General features: G+C 43.2%; 1 protein-coding gene across 3 annotated transcripts in view; it reads left to right on the plus strand.

Moving 5' to 3' along the window:
- The first annotated feature begins 588 nt into the window (after positions 1-588).
- Positions 589-20,689, plus strand: part of LOC135515001 (acyl-CoA synthetase short-chain family member 3, mitochondrial-like) — a 36,877-nt gene continuing 16,776 nt past the window's right edge. The window contains exons 1-9 of one of the 3 annotated variants that reach the window (XM_064938789.1): positions 589-1,185; positions 2,393-2,537; positions 4,155-4,343; positions 4,964-5,098; positions 6,419-6,559; positions 7,411-7,491; positions 7,604-7,699; positions 8,868-9,019; positions 13,333-13,436. In XM_064938789.1, the coding sequence (XP_064794861.1) occupies positions 818-1,185; positions 2,393-2,537; positions 4,155-4,343; positions 4,964-5,098; positions 6,419-6,559; positions 7,411-7,491; positions 7,604-7,699; positions 8,868-9,019; positions 13,333-13,436 (1,411 nt within the window). In that variant the 5' untranslated portion in view covers positions 589-817. Of the gene's footprint in view, positions 1,186-2,392; positions 2,538-3,987; positions 4,007-4,154; positions 4,344-4,922; positions 5,099-6,418; positions 6,560-7,410; positions 7,492-7,603; positions 7,700-8,867; positions 9,020-13,332; positions 13,437-20,689 lie in introns of those variants that run through there. The other 2 variants (XM_064938790.1, XM_064938791.1) reach the window with 2 other exon arrangements.

Consider the following 20,689-nt stretch of genomic DNA (forward strand, 5'->3'; position numbering starts at 1 on the left):
CACAAATAAAAATCTGGGTAACACTTTACAATCTCTCCCGATGTTATTATTAGGCCTATACTTTGTAGATGTTCCTGCATAACAGCCAGGGCCAGATTCCAAACAAGTATGCAGGGTCAAGCTCAGGGCACGCACCCCGGGGCCCCAACCCATGGCAAAACGTTTAGAATGGCAGGAAATTCGCTTTAAAACGGCAACATGTTCTCTTAGCCTGTAGAGCAGAATTATAAAACTGCACATTTTTCTTTCTGCACCATGGCAAAAATGTGTTGAAATACAGGAAGTTAGTTGAGCATGTTGTTGTTGCTTAAATGTACCAAATCAATTATTAACAGACTAAGAAGTGATGGTAAAAAAAACAAAAAAATATTATTGTGAATTTCTATGGGCATAGTTGCAACTTGCAGAAGTTGTCTCAAATCTCACCCATTATCTCATTCTTAAAATTGACAAAATCAACAAGAAGTGCATGCATGTTCTCTTGTGCAAGCACTCACTACTAGTATGAAGGGAATCTTGCCAAGATTGACTAACCCTGAGAACAGCACTACCCCTGAATCAACTTCCCACATCCAGTTCATAGTTCGTATTCCTTGAGACTACTGCATTTCCATCGAAGTGGCTCTTGATGACGCTGTAGCCACTATCGAGTCTGAAGAAGTCACAAACACCTTGATAAATCTGCGGATGAGATCAAGGGCTCCCTCTTTCGTCTTTGGCAGCACACGTCTAAACTAGATTTAACCAGGAAAACACATTCAGGAGCCTAGTTTACCAACACTTCAGAGATGCCTTTTTTCGACCAACAAGATTAAGTATGACTTTTAAAAATGTCATTACCGCAAAAGTCAGACCAGAGAATGGTATTGCTTGTAAAGGTTACTGCACTTCCCTTGCCATTCCAAATACCAGGAGCGAGAGAAGGCTAACTTTGGGACCGTTAAATGTCTTTAATTCCTGGACAGCGACTGCACAGCGTGAGTTGAGAGTTCTCTCATCTTTGTCACCAACTAACGAGCAACAATGTAACAGAACATTAACAACAAACAACAACGCATACGACGAAGCTTTCAGAACAGCGAGGGATGACCCTGAACAGTTCTGGGGTGAAGCAGCACAGAATGTAACCTGGTTTGAGCCATGGAGCCGAACAATGGACAATGGGGACGCCATATTTCCAAAGTGGTAACTATTTACTGTATGTTGATAAGTTTCAGTGCATCGATACCAACGAGGTGAACGAATACCGGTTTTTTGGTTAATGGTAAATACTAGTCATTTTACAACCGCTGTTGAACGACAAAAGCAATGGTAAAAGCTACTATTAATTACATGGGCATTATCCTGCAAGTCGTTTCGGTGCAACGTCGAATTCGCTCAGTCAGTCATACTTGGGTCACAGAGTGTAAACCCAGTGGCGAGACTTCCGGGAACGCTTGCAAAGCAGACCAGTCCTGGGTTTGAGATGTCAATGAAAGAGGTGAAAAACTCTTCCTTAGTTGTTCGAAATCTAAAGACACACCGTAGATTTTAGCAAATGTCCTACTTAACTAGTTGAACATATTACTACTCCCAACCTTGTGAAAGTGAAAGATGTTTTTGACGAAATTTGAAGGATATGCTTTGAGACATGCGCAGTTCGGCGCGAGACAACCTTTCGACCCGATGACGTTATCTGAGCACTACCTCCACCTACCACTTTGGCGCTATACAATTGATCCTACTACTTTAAAGCATTATATGTATGCACGATACATTTATGTACAATGTACATACAGTTAGTAGTCTATGACTATCCAATTGTGAAATATAATGCACTTGTGCTTAATTGTTACATATTTTGTAATGGTTGTCAGAATTAATTTTGTGCACCAAGGTCACATTAAACCATGTATAGCTGTCCAAAGTATTTGATGGCAGACCTCACAAGATGAACCTTTAATTCTGCATGGTAAAAATCCCATATGCTCTCTAGATTGACCTCAGTGTTGTAATAATTTTAAAATCAAAGGCATATGTCTAGTGAGCAACTGTGCATGATGTCTCATCTTTCTGTGTGCGTGCATATTTAAAACAACAGGAATCCAGATACCATCTGCTTGTCTCAGCACCTCAGTACATCAACAGAGCTCATAGTGAGTTGAGAGTCCCATTTCATCAAAGATCTGGGGTTGTACATAGTCTTTCCTGCAACATACAGGATCTGTCATTTTGGACTGTGTTCATTTTATCATACACATTCTCTAGTTGTAGACCAAGCTACAATGTGCTTACTGTTATCTTTATGTTATTTCGTAACATTGATAGATCTATAGTGAAAGTATTACAGTAGTTATTTCTTGGCTCTTAATGACAATATGCTGCCTCTAATGTGGGGTTTTCTCTTTGTAAGGTTCGCCGGGGGGAAGTTGAATGTTTGCCACAATGCGGTGGATCGCCATGTCGAGAGCGGACGAGGAGATCAACCAGCCATCATTTATGACAGCCCAGTGACTGGAACTAAGCAGACCATCACTTTTAGAGAACTACAGGAACAGGTAAGGATCTCAACCACTTTTAGAGAACTACAGGAACAGGTAATGATCTCAACCACTTTTAGAGAACTATAGGAACAGGTAATGATCTCAACCACTTTTAGAGAACTACAGGAACAGGTAATGATCTCAACCACTTTTAGAGAACTACAGGAACAGGTAATGATCTCAACCACTTTTAGAGAACTACAGGAACAGGTAATGATCTCAACCACTTTTAGAGAACTACAGGAACAGGTTATGATCTCAACCACTTTAGAGAACTACAGGAACAGGTAATGATCTCAACCACTTTTAGAGAACTACAGGAACAGGTAATGATCTCAACCACTTTTAGAGAACTACAGGAACAGGTAATGATCTCAACCACTTTTAGAGAACTACAGGAACAGGTTATGATCTCAACCACTTTAGAGAACTACAGGAACAGGTTATGATCTCAACCACTTTAGAGAACTACAGGAACAGGTAATGATCTCAACCACTTTAGAGAACTACAGGAACAGGTAATGATCTCAACCACTTTAGAGAACTACAGGAACAGGTAATGATCTCAACCACTTTTAGAGAACTACAGGAACAGGTAATGATCTCAACCACTTTAGAGAACTACAGGAACAGGTAATGATCTCAACAACTTTTAGAGAACTACAGGAACAGGTAATGATCTCAACCACTTTTAGAGAACTACAGGAACAGGTTATGATCTCAACCACTTTAGAGAACTACAGGAACAGGTAATGATCTCAACCACTTTTAGAGAACTACAGGAACAGGTAATGATCTCAACCACTTTTAGAGAACTACAGGAACAGGTTATGATCTCAACCACTTTAGAGAACTACAGGAACAGGTAATGATCTCAACCACTTTTAGAGAACTACAGGAACAGGTTATGATCTCAACCACTTTAGAGAACTACAGGAACAGGTTATGATCTCAACCACTTTAGAGAACTACAGGAACAGGTAATGATCTCAACCACTTTTAGAGAACTACAGGAACAGGTAATGATCTCAACCACTTTTAGAGAACTACAGGAACAGGTAATGATCTCAACCACTTTTAGAGAACTACAGGAACAGGTTATGATCTCAACCACTTTTAGAGAACTACAGGAACAGGTAAGGATCTCAACCACTTTTAGAGAACTACAGGAACAGGTTATGATCTCAACCACTTTTAGAGAACTACAGGAACAGGTAATGATCTCAACCACTTTAGAGAACTACAGGAACAGGTAATGATCTCAACCACTTTAGAAAACTACAGGAACAGGTAATGATCTCAACCACTTTTAGAGAACTACAGGAACAGGTAATGATCTCAACCACTTTTAGAGAACTACAGGAACAGGTAATGATCTCAACCACTTTAGAAAACTACAGGAACAGGTAAGGATCTCAACCACTTTTAGAGAACTACAGGAACAGGTAATGATCTCAACCACTTTTAGAGAACTACAGGAACAGGTAAGGATCTTAACAAACCTCTTCACACTGTAGATATTCATTTAGACTCTAGGACATCCCTCTAAATATACATTTTCACCCGTATGTTGTAACATACTATAGCCGCCCCTAAGCAGCTTGAACCCCCCTTCCCCTCCTCTCTGCCCAGGTGTCCAGGCTGGCTGGGGTCCTGGTGAAACACGGGGTGTGGAAGGGCGACCTGGTGGTCATCTACATGCCCATGGTGCCCCAGGCCATGTTCACAATGCTAGCCTGTGCCAGGATCGGAGCCCCGCACAGCCTCATTTTTGGGGGATTCGCCTCCAAGGAGCTGTCTGTCCGCATCGACCATGCCAAGGTCAGCCGGCCATCATAGCTTCACATTGTGTCTCTTTAGTTTCATGTGCTGGATGACACGTCCCTTTGTTCTCTCAGTTTAGTTTGAAATGGACCATATGCACTCAAATATATTGTTGAATGGTTAAATGTGAACTGTACATGCCACATTTATAGGACTGTTTATAGAAGAGTTGATGGCCCACTTTCACAGTCACATTGTAATATTGTAGTAGATAAAGGTCTCACTGACGCCAAGTGAAGCACTTTGTTGGAGGGATTTCATCAAAGCAGTAGGGCTATTAGCCAGTATGTGACTCTGACGCTGAATTGCGTATACTGAAATCCTTTTAAGGTATTTAAGCCAGACCTTCAAGCCTTTTACGTTATAGGCCTATATAACATTCAGAGAGGAGCACCTCCACTATTGCTGAAGATTATGATGGTGTGCAGATAGTAATTGAGAGGTAACATCGGTCATATTGATAGTGTGTTACATAGTCAGAACACAGCCTTTCAGAATGTTCTGACGTCCATTTCAGACTAATGCATTTGTTTGAGCTGTGTTGTATCACATCTCTTAAGTCTTGTTTCTTTTAAGAGGCCCCAGGTAGCACACTGTGTGAATGCTGTGTCTTCCAGCCCAAGATGATAGTGACGGCCTCCTTTGGCATTGAGCCTGGCAGAAGAGTGGAGTACATTCCCCTGGTGGAGAAAGCCCTGGAGCTCAGCTCTCACAGTCCCTCCAAGGTCCTCATCTACAACCGGCCCGGCATGGTGAGGTCCATAGAGATAGAATACAGTTCTATGTTATTCTGTGATAAGGCCTAACTCACTAACGTCAAGTCTCTCAGAGATATGCCTGTCATTTCCCAAAGACAATAACTCTGACATGCAATAGTTTTACATTATCCTCTCTATTTCTTATCTAATGCTATTACTTCCTGAATGGACCACGAATCCCGTTCTAGTGTATATATAAATCTGATTATTTCAGCCGTGAGCTTGTACGGATGGTTGGATGGATGGATGGTTCGACAGATCTGTCGCTCCTAAACGTCCTGTTGAAACAAAGGTGGGAGAGAGAAACGGTGCGCATGAGGGACTGAATCACGCAACACACTCAACGCTGAGATGTGCCCCTAGGCTGTGGTGGGGACCCTGGCACAGGGTCAGAGTGAAACCAGGCAGAACCGGTAGAATAAAAGACAGTCAATTTCCCCCAAAACAGCCAGCAGCCACTTACAGTAATGTGTTGGCACTCCAGGAAACTGAAATGAGTTTCTTCTCAACTCATAAAAACAGCCAAATCTGTGCTCAGGGAAATCATTCTAAAAATGCTTTGCAAAATATTGTAATCACTCTGCTCAGGCAATCTTTCACACCTGTTTTATTAGTACCACCGATGTTAGGAATGTTTGGAAGGTTTGGAATGTATCACAAAGTCTGGCGCTTTGCACCCTGACTGCTGCTGTATTACTAGTTACCCTAGTAGCTATTTTTGATTATGCAACACAGGGAGGATACTTTTAAGGTGATATGTTTGTATGTTGTCATGGAAACTGTCTGAACATATCACTTGGAGAATATGAGATGCCCCCCCCCCTTTTTTTTTCATTGGTAAATTACCGCTCTGATGAATCTTAAACCACTCTAGTAATCACTATGAAAAAGCAATGAGTGGTTCTAGAGAAGTGGACTTAAAAACCCACCCATGAGGCCCTCATTAATCAGAGAAGGGTCCTACTACTGGATTCTATTCTTTTGAAAGAGAACAATTCCAAAGCAGCTCAAGATTTTGGGGGTTCTTCTCGCCTTTCCCTCGGCCTTTGGGCAGTTGGAATTCCGCATGTTCTGCATCATGAAAGCTCACTTATTGAAAAATGCACAATTGACAACCCAAGTTGTGACGACTATAAAACACTTTTCTTGAACAGTATGACATTGGTGGTCAGATGAGCCTTGTTGAATTGTGCACAACGAATGGATCTGTTTTAATCTGTCTTTTATGTCCACGTGGTAAAAATTATTGAATGTGTGTCTCTTGAATATGTCATGGAAATAAATGCATCTCTCCTGGTTGATTGTCTGCAACAGGAAAAGTTGTCCATGCACCCTGACCTCAGTCTGGACTGGGAGGAGGAGATGTCCACTGCACGTCCTCATGACTGTGTGTCTCTCCCTGCCAGCCATCCTCTATACGTCCTCTACACGTCTGGGACCACTGGAGCTCCTAAGGTACAGCACTCTGACTAGACACAACACATGTTCATTACAGGAAGGGGTGTAAAGTCCCACTGGGAACAGACATCAGTTCAATGTCTAGGTTTTATTTACATTTGGTTGAGTTGTCAATGTGAAATTAACAAAAAATGTCATCATTTCTTTGGATTTAGGTTAAAAGTTGGGTGAATAAACAGAAAAATTTCCCTTATGATGATTACATTTTTCAAATCCAATCTATTTTCCATTTTCATTCAACGTCATCACATTTCATTTTTTGGTTGAAATGACATAGAAACAACGTTGATTCAACCAGTTTTTGCCCAGTGGGGTCTGACGACTTCTTTCATAATGAAGCCAGTCAATTTCACAGTTTAATGCAAGTAATGAGTATCATATACTGCAGTAGACTTTCCATGGCTCTGCAAATGTGATTTAAGTTCTCTCTAAACTGTACCACCATGAGATAGATGAGACAATGTTTAAACCAGAACTGAATATGATACGGTAGTACTGAATATGAGGTGAACCATTCAGGAGGTTGAAAAATTGACCGGAGGTGGATCTAAATTGGAAAAACACAGCTCCAGATAGCTCCCTTTGTCTTTAGTACCCAGATAATATGAAATATCCACCCGCTGGCATTCTGTTCTCAGACTCGTAGTCACCAGTGAGATCTATGGAGGAAACAGCTGAACTCCTACAGGTTATGTTACCATACATCGTAAAAATGGCCTCACAAAATAGTTGAATTGAAAAAGAAAGATTTATACAAGGGTTTGATGTAAAATAAAAATGAACCTGTTGAGAGCTTGTTGCATTTGTCTTGCATCAACGTTCGCCTCTTTTCTATATCTTCCCCTCAGGGCGTTGTCAGGGATACTGCTGGGTACGCTGTAATGTTGACGTGGACCATGGCAAACATTTATGGCCTCAAGCCTGGTGAAGTAAGTCCATGTGAAATATCTCCAGTGTTCTTTATCATTGTATTACAGAACAGACACCATATGCATGGACAAACACAGTACCGTATGAATTCTCTCATCTTTCTCTGCTTAGGTATGGTGGGCAGCGTCTGACCTGGGCTGGGTAGTGGGCCACTCCTACATCTGCTACGCCCCTCTCCTCCACGGCAACACCACCATTCTATACGAGGTATGTACCTTAGCCTACATAGGCCTCTTATAATGACCTGTGAACGGGCCAATTGACTGGTCAATTGACTCCAGAAAAACAAACCCAACTTTCTCAAGGACTTGCCCCTTTCACTCAGTGATTCCAAATGCTTTGCAGATTACTCTATTTAAAGATAATGAACACAAGAAAAATGGACTCCTAATGACGTATGATTATACGTGGTTTCAGACAACCGGCCTCTTGATATTCATGCACATGATCATCATTGCAAATTTACCCCCGCCTCATTAAACCAATATTCACTGGCTTGAAAAGGCCCAGTTAGGTTGAATTGAGGAATTTATTTGTATGAAGAGCTGCTGGTGATTCTGCTGTGCTTGGGCCCTGGTTAAATGACCCCAGGGGGTTGGGAGAGAGGGGTGGGGAGGTAGCCTCCATGAGCAGTCCTATCTGCCTCATTAGCCTTTTGGTCTCTGTGGCTGCTGGAGGATTGGAGGTGGGTGTTGAATTCATCAGCCTGGCTTTAAGCAGAGCCTGTTGTCTGTGGCTGTGTTTGCCTTGTGGAATGCACTGCTCCTGTCTACCCTACTCCACACAAGACCTTCTGTCCTCTCACTGATCAATACACAGTCATAGATATTCACACTGGGAGGAAATGAAGTCCCTCGAGTCTGTTGTTGTTGATTTCCCAGCTCGTTTTAATCTGTCTCTCTCTCTCTCACGCCTCGTCTCTCTCTCTCTCCTTACTGTACGAGCAATCTCGCCGACTGAACCTTCAGAGAATAAATATAGTTTCCGGTCGCCCGTGGGCTCTTCCTCACTGCGACTTTTGTTGGTGCATAATACTTTCCCAATAGAGTAATCTTGTTTCTATTCATCAGTTTCAGCCCATCTGTCTGGGCTCCAAATATAATTTTGTCTCCATTTCAGCAGATATTCCCATGAATATTCATTCTGTTTGGCACAGTGGAAGTGTTGTGGAACGTCAATAGTAAGAAAACATTATGGCCTTAGTACTGTTCTTCTGTTTGATAGGTGGCTGGCTGAGTCATTACTACCGCAAGCCTCTAAAAACAGCTTGCTCTGAATGTCCCGCTACACTTCAATACCCAATTGGCCTGTTCATGTAAGCTTATGTCCTCAGGCTGTTTGGGTTTGTAACGGATCTCTCTCTCTCTCTATGCAGGGCAAGCCTGTTGGGACACCGGATGCCGGGGCGTTCTTCCGCGTGCTGTCAGAGCATGGTTGTTCCTCCATGTTCACCGCGCCCACTGCCATCCGAGCCATCCGCCAGCAGGACACCAATTCTGCCATAGGGGCTCAGTACTCCCTCACCAGGTATCCTCACCACCCAATCCCCACATATTGGCAAAACACTGCAGAGATGTACCATTCAACAACTGTTGTGGCTAGCTCTGTTCTGTAGCCTTTCTGCCCACTTGAAGTAGGCCTACCCTTTATTCTTCTCAACGTTCAGGGACTGAGTGCCTTTCATTCATATCCAGTGTTGTCCCCCCACTGGCTGAAGGTTTTGGCGCTGCCAGCCCACTCTCTTGTTAGTCTCTGTCCATCTGCTGGAGCAGTGTCCCTGCCTGGCCCAGGCTCAACACTCACAACCTGTGTTCCCATTTAGGCCTGATTGAGGTTTAATCAGGATGGATAAAACACCTGCAGGGCATTCATTCCTATTACATAATACTGTGCTGCTGCCACGCTGCTAAACACACAGGGAATCACTGAATACTGTAGAGAGCCCCAGGCAATGCCATCTTTGATGGTGCCTGGTTCAAGGGACTGAAGTGATTGTTATCCACATGGGAAATGTCATCAATTATATTGATGATAAATCTGTTGAAAATACAATTCTGGTTCCTTAATATTTTGAAACAGTATCACAGTCGATCAGGTATAATGTGAAAATAGAGGGGAAGTGGTGGCAACTTATTTAGATTTTTCTCCACACCTGTTGCACAAAGTCATAAAACAGGGACTTTGATCTTTGGTCATAGTTTGCCATTTAATAATCTGCATGTGGAGAATTTGAAGGTATTCGGTGTGCTGTTTGTGAACAGTGTTTTGCCTCGACTGCTCCAGGCAGACCTGAGACAGAAATCCCAAAGGGATTGAATTCATTGTTTTCCCTGGACTATAACATGACATTCTTTCTGCTAGTTGTTATGATGGACTATGCGTCAGTTGTTGGTTTTGTCGTGTGCCATGCAGCATCTTTCCATTATTGTCTTTCTCCCAGAGGGAGCAGGTTAGTGAAAGACTACAGCAATTCACTGAGAGAGAATTGATGCACAAACACAACAACCGCAATGTATGATGTTTCCAGAATCCAGACAGACTCAGACAGTAGTCGAATATCCGGTTGACCTTTATGTTTCCTTGCCTGGAGACAAAACAGACAACCATCAAATGTATTCTTCTCCCTCCTCTACTACCAAACAGGTAGTGGCATTAACAGTCAAGAAGCAGACACTAGACGTGTAGCAGACACCAGCTGTTTTACAGCTCAGGAAATTGGATGTTCTCAGTGAATGTAAAAAGATCCAGTAAAGTTGAGTACAATAGCAATTCATGTCAATTAAAACATCAACTCTATTTCCCCACGTTCTCATGAATTGATTATAAGCTAGTAGTTTGAAAGGCAAGCGTTTTGAGAACACTTCATTAAGCATTAAGACACTAAAATGTTCCTTGAAGGACTTGCCTTAATTCATGCGTGGATGGTTGCTCCTATGAATGGGTTGTTGCTGGTACCTCCTCAGTATATGGCACCGTTATCGGTAGGTAGTTTGGTAGTAATATGATGTGGATGGATAGCATATGAAATATTCATCACACTCTCTCTCTCTCTGATAAGCTCACTGCAGTAGCCTCTTCTCAGCTCCTAGCTCAGTTACACCACATGCGTAGCTAATTGCACTGATTCCTGTGCTAAAATATACCACAGAGCCCATAACAACTATTACCGCCCGTGACCGAGCCTGGGGAGAAGCCACTTCCATGGACCAGAGCTAAGAGGGTCTCTGGGTACAGAGGGTCAGTGAGGCAGAGTGAATGCTTCAAACGTAGGCTTTATTACATCACTTACCAACAGAAATGAGGCTTTATTACATCACTTACCAACAGAAATGAGGCTTTATTACAACACTTACCAACAGAAATGAGGCTTTATTTACTTACCAACAGAAATACATCACTTACCAACAGAAATGAGGCTTTATTACATCACTTACCAACAGAAATGAGGCTTTATTACATCACTTACCAACAGAAATGAGGCTTTATTACATCACTTACCAACAGAAATGCTTACAAATAAGACACTTAACGTATAACTTCAAATAACAAAGCCTCTCAGTTTAAGATAACCTTTCAGCCCCAAACTGTCTGTTGCTACTGTATCTCCAGTCCTCTCCCTCAAATGTGAGCAGCAGCAGCCTTATCAACTGTAGGGGCTGATTGTCCAGCCAATCACACACGTGACTTATTATCCATCAGCCTCTCGACAGAGAAAGTACTGGAAAGGCGCTGGAAGGATAGATAGGTCGAGACCGGCCTCACACGCCAGTACAGTAGGTAGTGGTGTATGCACCTGTCAGTTGGTTGCGATTCGCAAACATTTAAAAAAAAAGAAGATGGGGGCGCTGGAAGGGCACGGCAAGAGGGCTTGTCTCCTCCAGTGCCACAAAGTCATTATGAATGCACTTTCCTATGTGCTGATTTTCAGAAAATTAGATTTGCCTGTGTAGCACTTTCCAAGTGTTGAAAGGTACAGACATGCCAAAACCACAACATTTCAATTTTCAGCCCAGTATTTGGTTCTCGCTGGGTACTTCAAGATGACTATTGTTATTACAACACATGAGTTGCTTCCGTGGAATGGCTCTGCACTGTAATGGCCTTGGAGCATTATCAGCAAGCTTGAGCAATTTCACTCGTCACCCCAGATGTCAGAAAAGTAATAGAAAAGCGGGTTTGGAGCTCTCTGGAGTAGGATTCCCATCTAGCTCTACCATTCAACCCACACAGAGGAACAATCACAGTACCATGGAGCAAGCACCATTTCATAGCCCTTATTAACATAGCCCGGAGCACTAACTCAATCCTCACAGGCAGAGCAGACTCTTACTTATTGGGTGACAAAGTTCATGATTTCAGTCAATAACATTTTCCAGCTTGTAGCACCAGGAAGCTTGGCTTGTGACTGACTCTGCCTGTTTGCTTAACATTTGCAGGATTTATATCATGCATTATCTGGGAAGTCATGTGCCATCTTTCAAGGAATATATGTGCGATTGATATACCTTCTCATTGCAAGGTGACACGTACAAGGTGCAGATACACAGCCACACACAGACACACACAAGTGCACACACACACACAAGCACATGCACACTAAATGCAATTATGGGGGAAAATGTTTCCTCTCTCATTGTTGTTAATGATACATAAACTTCCCCAGTGGGACTATGTTAGGTATAGTACTGTGGGGCTATTGTTGCCTGTCTGAGGATGAATCTGGGCCTCTGAAGATATGGAGAAATGTGCTTGGCTTTCACCCACCCACTTGCATGAATTACACACAGATCCAACCATCCGTGGCTGCCTGTCTCTCCCCTCGCCTCCCAACATCTGTAGTCAGATTGTTCCAGAGTAGGAGCAGGGAACACAGTGCAAGGTGTCACGGGTGAGATTTACATTTAAATGGCGTGCTGTGTAGAATACGGAGCAAAGATCAGCAGAGTGATTCTCTGGATGTTCTGTAGAGTTCTGTGACCCTGCTTCTTCTACTCATTCTCAATAAGAATGCACCAAGACCCTCACCCTGACCCAGATAACAGACCAAGGCTGGTGGGAGGAGCTTTAGGAGGACAGGCTCATTGTAATGACTGGAAGAGAATATACAGTATGGAACATTTTCCATGTGTTTGATGCCGTCCTATTGATTCCATACCTGCCATTACAATGAGCCCGTCCTCCTAAAGCTCCTCCCACCAGCCTCCTCTGAGGCCCATACGAATTAGAATTCCTCGAGTTGTTATGTGTGGCAGGAGGCCGTGGAAACTGTATGGCCTTAGACGTTTTGACAGCAAATGAAGTCTTCTCTGCTTTATCAGACCATGTCAAGGTCCCTGAGTGAAGATTCACATGGCTGTATCTGTATAACCACACTAGAGGGGGATTTTTACTCAGATCAACAGGAACAATATGGGCTGTTTTGTGTACACGTTTTTATGCAAGTTTGTCTGACACTCGTAAGGCAATTTTAGTCTAATGGGAAAACGTATTGTTCTATTCGCTCTGCTACTGGTAAAGCTCACTTTTATATAACTTGAAAACACTTAGCCGTTACATTCCTTGGCTGTTATATTGTTTTTTTATGAAGTGGGTGGTTCGAACTGTGAATGCTGATTGGCTGAAGCTGTAGACTGTATACCATGGGTATCAAAAAAAAGTTTATTTTTACTGTTCTAATTACATTGGTTACCAGTTTATATTAGCAGTCAGGCACCTCGGGGGTTTGTGGTATATGGCCAATATACCATGGCTAAGGCCTTATTGCTTCATTATAGATATGCTACTACTCTATTACACTGTCCTGGCCTTATAGAGCCTGACTGTTCTCTCTGCTCCTCTAGATTGAAGAGCCTTTTCTTGGCTGGAGAGCGCTGTGACGTGGAGACTCTGAACTGGGCCAAAAGGAGCTTTGGAGTGCCTGTACTGGACCACTGGTGGCAGACTGGTAAGACTTTCATTTGCTACTGGAACATCATAATGGACACTACATGTAACACTAGGACGATGGTTAGTTTTCTTCATACCGGCTGTGGTAATACATCTGACCCAACATCTCTCCTATATCTCATTTAAAGGCTCAGAATGAAAGAATAGTTGTAACAAATTATAAATGCAGGACTCTATTCTCTGAGCACCTTTTGAGAATGTTAATCTATTATAGTTTTAGTCTATTTTTGGGGTGTACTCTGAAATTGTCAGTGTGAGTGAATTGTTATTACAGTCTTGGTAGTATTTTATCAGCCCATTGACATTAATTCGGCCTTGAGAAGGCGTAACAAATAGCCACAGTATAACTCTTCCTCGAAAGCCCCTTGCAGGGATTAAGTGCATGGACTATGCTCCCGATTTAATTCATCCTTCGCACTGTATACTGTATACGGAGCACCAGGGGAAAGGCCATTTCTTTCACTACGCTCCCACAGCTACCCAATTAACTTAATCAGCTTCTCAATCTAACCTCATTAATACTAGTCCTTTCAAAGCAGTTCACAGTTCATCATTCATAGACTGCGTGCTGTGGTCTAGTAGCTTTACAAAGAATAAGGAGGGGAAGTTCTTCTTGTTGGTGAAAGTGTGTGATTCATTTTGTATATAATACCGCCCAATTGACCTATCATCCATCATCACTGTTGTCTATATTGGTGATGAGATGTGTAATTGGGGTCTTGAGTGCAGGGCTATACTGCATTGTTTTCCCCTGTTTCTCCTGTCACATTTGAATGACTTTAGAGTCACTAAAACCCTATTAGCCACCTGGTGGGTGATTCCAGCCCATGTTCCAGACAGCGAGCCATCATACAAATATCCCTCTCTCCCTCGGCTCGATTACCCCCAGTCCCATGAAACAGTGATAAATGTGATAGAGAAGGCGGCACGAGAAAGGCATTGGATGCCTTGTAGGTTTATTTTTATTTTTTACTATTCTGTGTGCCTGAATGGTAATCAATCGGGGAAGAGCAGACATCTCTGTGTTAAATATGGAATTTAAAAAAAGACATGGACCTTGAGAATGTACGGGTGAGAGAGAATCCACCTATCACAGTCTTGCATCTCAGCCCAGATTAGCTTGGGGAGATGGCTCTTTCTCTTCCAGACCTCCCTGGAAATGGCTGTTGTTAACTCAGTAGCAGTAACCTACAGGAGTTACCATGCAAAACTGGGCTTTTGTTTATTTCTATTATTTTATTCCAGCTTTATTTAACCAGGTAGTCTAGTTGAGAACAAGTTCTCATTTGCAACTGCGACCTGGCCAAGATAAAGCAAAGCAGTGTGACACAGACAACAACACAGAGTTACACATGGAGTAAACAATAAACAAGCCAATAACACAATAAACAAGTCAATAACAGAGTAGAAAAAAGAAAGTCTATATACAGTGTGTGCAAAAGGCATGAGGAGGTAGGCAATAAATAGGCCATAGGAAAGAATAGTTACAATTTAGCAGATTAACACTGGTGTGATAAATGAGCAGATGATGTGCAAGTAGAGATACTGGTGTGCAAAAGAGCAGAAAAGTAAATAAAATAAAAACAGTAAGATTGGGTGGGCTATTTACAGATGGACTATGTACAGCTGCAGCGATCGGTTAGCTGCTCAGAAGGTTGATGTTTAAAGTTGGTGAGGGGAATAAGTCTCCAACTTCAGCGATTTTTACAATTCGTTCCAGTCACTGGCAGCAGAGAACTGGAAGGAAAGGCGGCCAAATGAGGTGTTGGCTTTGGGGATGATCAGTGAGATACACCTGCTGGAACGTGTGCTACGGGTGGGTGTGGTTATCGTGACCAGTGAACTGAGATAAGGCGGCGCTTTACATAGCATAGACTTATAGATGACCTGGAGCCAGTGTTGCACATTCACCCTCTGAATGACATAAACAATCCAATCCATCTCAATTGTCTCAAGGCTTGAAAATCCTTCTTTAACCTGTCTCCCCCCATTCATCTACACTGATTGAAGTGTATTTAACAAGTGCCATCAATAAGGGATCATAGCTTTCAAAAAGATTCACCTGGTCAGTCTGTCATGGAAAGAGCAGGTATTCTTAATATTTTGTATCGTCCGTGTATATGGAAACCTGTAGGAGTGCATTGTTTTGCCTGAAATCGATGGTGATTTGCCCCAGAGTTAAGGTCAATTCCATTTGAATTCCAGTCGATTTCCTAAGAATTTAAATGCAGCTGGTGAACTGGAAAAACGGAGGAAATGTCACATTGATCAATTGAACCTCAGTTAATTCCACGAGCGCTAACAGAGTTTAAATGGAATTGACCCCTCTCTTTGGCTCCACTCTCCTCATATTTCACTGATCAGTCATGAGTGCTGTTTTAGCAGGCACGCCACACAGGCATTATTACGTAAGGCTTTTTGGCAAGGGTGTAAATCTGCTCTGAGGTGCCAATGGGGGATGAGGTGGGATGAGTGATTGACATCCCAGCATGTGGCCCTGACACACACACACACACACACACACACACAATTTCCACCGTGAGAAGATAGATCAAAGACTGCCTCCTACTGGTTGGCTGGGACAGTGTGATCTGAACGGCCAGATGACACACCGGCACACATACACACGAATACAAACACATATCGACACACACACAGTTCAGATGAGTGTAAAGCCACCGGCTGTCTCTCCTGTCTCCTCTTCTACTCTTCCTGTTTGCAGGAGAGTCTCAGAGCCGGTCCAGCACGGAGCTCAGAGGACGGGTTATGAGACACCTATCAGTCTGAATGTCTTTAAAAGACTTCTTTCTTTCCCAGCTTGTCCTTTGTGTCTAGCTCATCCATTCTCTTTGTGTGTGCGTGTGTGTGCGTGCCCAGTTCCTTTCTGGCTCTTTAACTCTCCTAGGAGGTGGTTCTTCTCCATGGCTGTGGTGTTGATGTGAGGTTTATCAGAGACGACAGGCTGATTCTCAGAGCATATCCTTGGTGCTCTCTCTGTCAGTCCTAGCCCTGAGAGGTATGATAGGATTCCTTCACACTGTCCACCTACGGTTCGCTGAAGTTCAGTCAAACCTCAGACTGCTGATAGATTGAGTTGGAACAATAACCCTGGCACCTCCCCAACTTCTCTGTGGTGCTAGTGCAGTCCAGACCAAGGAGCTTCATCCACTGCAGGCTGTGTGATTGGCCGCAGCACTAACCTCAAAGCCATTACTGGGAATAAAGGCCTGCAGTTCTCAACCTGTTCACTGGAGAGTAGAGGAGTCTGTCTCTGACAAGAACCAAAAGTCCCCTCTCACCCGTGTGTGTGTGTGTGTGTGTGTGTGTGTGTGTGTGTGTCTGAGTTCTGTCTCACAGACTCAATATGTTGAAGGGACCATAATGAATGAGATCAGTCTGTGTTATTGTGAGAGATGAGGAAGCTGCAGGCATGTTCTGTTCTCCACTGTCACACAAGCCTTCTAGAGCATCGGAGTTTCTGTCAGAGGTTTGGGCTAAAACATTTCCCTTTTATATTGACAGCTGGAAAATGAAACCTCTGCAGTGATTTGATTTTGACTCTGGGAGAAGGCGTGCATAATTAAGTCCTGTGGAAGAACCTGGCAGGCTGCGGCAGTAAGTTTCTGATATCTCCCTCCTGTACTGGATTAAGTCGCACGTCATCTAAGGATTTCAGCACACGGTGCTTCAACCTCTCTGTGACAGGTGATCCATCAAACCCTTCTATCAGCCCCAGTCTTGTCTTCTCACGAGAAGAGGAAGGCGAACTGCAGCGATGGCAAAATCCTAACTGTGGTGCAGGTTGACATTGGCCTGTAGCCTAGGGTTCTGGAGAGGATTGTACATTTAATGCATAATATTCTTGCAGTAATCCCGAGATCACTTGAAAAACACATTATTTAAGAAACAACACAGTTATTGGTATTATCCCAAACATTATTATTCCAAACATGTTACTTTTGAAACGTTTGGGTGGGTTCTCACAAATCTAAGTTTAAGACATTCTCGGAAATCAAAGTACAACTCCTTTGGAATGCATTACATGGTTTGTTGAATAATCCATCACACACCTCCACTTATTTATAAAGAATGTAAGATGCCTGTAAAGATTTGTCCTTCAAATGCAGTCATGCTGTCTCCATCCAGGTGCTTTACTGCTGAGCCTCCCCAGGCTGATCTACCAGCTCCCCGCAAAATGGATACAAATTGAACAAAATCTATTACTCTTGGTTTTTCACAAATCATTCCACGACACACCCTGTAATCTCCTTCCAATGTAATATTCAGCAAAGGAAAGCTGAAATCGATGGCATGAAAATCAGCAGGAATGGAGGCTCAGAGAGATAGAGATTTTAAAGGCGGGCGGGCGACATGTGGTAATCTGAATTAGAAGTCAACGCAAAGAGAGGCTGTCTGACCCATAGAGATCCTATTATATTAACATATAATTCTGTGGTCTGACCACTTTCAGACCACTGATCTAGAGTCAGTATTGAGGTGGTGGAAGATGATCTGAATTGAAGAGGCTGTCTGCCAGATCACTGATCTAGAATCAGAGTGAAATAGTATTCAAAGCGTTCATGCTCTGTAAAGGCCACCTGCCTTCCATCTGAGAAAATGAAATGTTTCACAGCTTGAAAGCAGCAGTCCCTGGCCATTTCCTGGGCTTCTCTCTACCCTGGAGCAAACCTAGTGTAGTTATGTACCACTGCTGTGTGGCAAATTGTACATCACAGAGTGCCAGGAGCAGTGTCTCTGCCTCGCCTTGACCACCCAGGGAACTCCTCACATGTACTGTGGGCCCTGGGTTTCAAACAGTAGGAACTCACAGTGGAACTACTGTAGGAGGCCGTGTTGTTTGTTATGAACTGGCAGACAGAGTAGATATGAATAGAGAGGCTTCTGTACGGTCGTGGATATAAGTGTTCCTTTCCTCCTTCAGCCTTCAAAGAACTGAATGAGTTTTTACAAAGGGGCAGGTGTTTTGAGCAGAATTCTTTCTCGTCTGTCACTGCAGGAGTGTTGCGTCTACTGAACGCCGATAATAAGAGTGTGAGAATGTTCCTCTTAATTATGTTTGATGAAAATGGCACGACACATCCACAGCTCGCTTCAAACTCTTTTACTAAATGATGCCTCTGATTAGTCTCAGCTAAATGTGTCTAAGTTGTCAGTGATCTCATATGAACTACATATTTCAATTATGTAAACAAGCTTACAGGCAGAGTTTGACTGATTTGACCAATTTGGCTTTGAATGCGAATTGGTTTTTTAATTCTTTTTTTTCCCCACAATCATTTTGCAGGGCCAGTGGCTAAGATGACTTTACTGATATAAAGTTGAAGTGATTAGTGCACTCGTTACTTTCATGTACACACAGACACACACGCTGTCAGCTGATTCGCTGATACATTTTGTGTTTCAATCATACTCTCTCTCTTTCTCGCTCTCTTTCACTTTCCCCTCTCCCCCCTATCAAGAGTATTCACTCGGTCTCCATTTCTGTTACATCACAGACAGTCACATCTTTTAACTTCAGTCAGACACCCACAGCAGTCTCTGACCCCTACCCCTTTATCCAGATCTATCTGAATACTGGCTCATTTTCCCATATCTATGCAGAAAGAAAACAGAGAAAATGGCTGCTATTTTGAAGCCTGATAATAATCTGTGCCGCTATTTTAAGACCCAAGTGCCTGGGGTTGGAGGGACGGCTGATGATGAAGGTTGCTGATGTCATCAGTGTTGCCGGGCAACCAGAATATTTCCAGTTGGCATGGTTTGGCTCACCAGGGTGAAGTGGCTGATGGGAGGCAGCGACAAGAGATGCAGGGAGGGCAGGTGGCTGGGTCTCTGTCCCCCCTCTGTCCAGCCCCTGTAGCCCAAGCTCCAGCCCCGGGACATGACACGCTAAAGGTGCTTTCCTTTAAGCTCTGTATCAGTACGAAGGTTCATTGTAACATGGTGGTGAAATATGTCTAGGAGCAATACACAAGATGTCTGTTCTCTGATAGGAAGAGACATTTGGTAATCATCACACAGAGATGAGGAACAGAAGCTGAACAATTAAGTACTAGACTGTGATATTACGCAAATGGGTGCATAATGAATTGCATTTAAATAAACCTTTGTGAGGTTGTAAATTAAAGTGCAATTAGAAACAGGATCCTGGATCCTGTTTCAGCTGCAAATGAGGTTTAGAAATAATGACTTTCCTTTACAAATACGGTGTTTGTTTCTTGTATCTCATTCTGACTGTAGAGTTAGAGAGTTCATTCTTCTGGCCCTGTGCTCTGCACTAGAGAGTAGCCTGTCCTGTCTGGGTCAATGCCACCATGTGAAGAAGCTCTGTGTGTGTACACACAGCCTCCTCTTAGCAGCCTCCTCACCAACATGAAAACCAGTAGCTTTGTGCTTGGCACTTGAGGCTCTAAACTCTAAAGTCCAACATGATTACGCCCCAGAGTCAGGAGGTTAAGAGGAAACATTAACTACACAGCTCAATGCTTATTATGGATGGTAATGTAACTTCACTGCATTTCCAGTGGACGTAACCTCAAGTAACCACATGGGTATGGGACTTGAAGTTTGTTAACACGTTTCACCTCCCAACAGGGGCGAGGTTAGTGGTAGTATCTCCTCCCACGTTATGGTCATGCTACCAGGGGATGTCAGAAGGTGAATTCACCAATTTGTAAGTCGCTCTGGATAAGAGCGTCTGCTAAATGACTTAAATGTAAATGTAAATGTAACGTACAGCTATGGTGTGATGGACACGTACTTGGTCCCCTTATCTAAAGCAATAGGACTACATCCCATTACCAGATCATTCAAAGGATTGCAGCCAAATAAAAATACCTAATGTGTCCTTTGTTTACCCACCTACCCAGATACACATTACACACACCATCTATTTTCAGATGAAATCCCTTCCTTTGACCAACCTTGTTGTCCTTGTTTTCTGTGCCCACCTGTTGTCACACCTAGCGTGTCACTCATTACCATATGGCTCCCATCCCACAGACTGGCTCATTAAGAGGTTCCTGGCTCGTGGTGGGCGAGGCCGCAAGCGTAATTACAGCCTGGCTGTCCTCCGAGACTGTGTGTGTGTGTGTGTGTTAGCCTCTCATTAGAGGCTGCTAGTGTCATTGGCTCCTCAAGCAGAGTGGTTTTCTGTCGGGTGTAGCTAGCTCTGCCTTGTTTAAACTCCACAGGCCTGTAAAGCTGGTGTTTCTTATTAGAGGTCATTTT

Source organism: Oncorhynchus masou, chromosome 26 (genome assembly GCF_036934945.1).
Source record: "Oncorhynchus masou masou isolate Uvic2021 chromosome 26, UVic_Omas_1.1, whole genome shotgun sequence".
Taxonomy (NCBI): domain Eukaryota; kingdom Metazoa; phylum Chordata; class Actinopteri; order Salmoniformes; family Salmonidae; genus Oncorhynchus; species Oncorhynchus masou.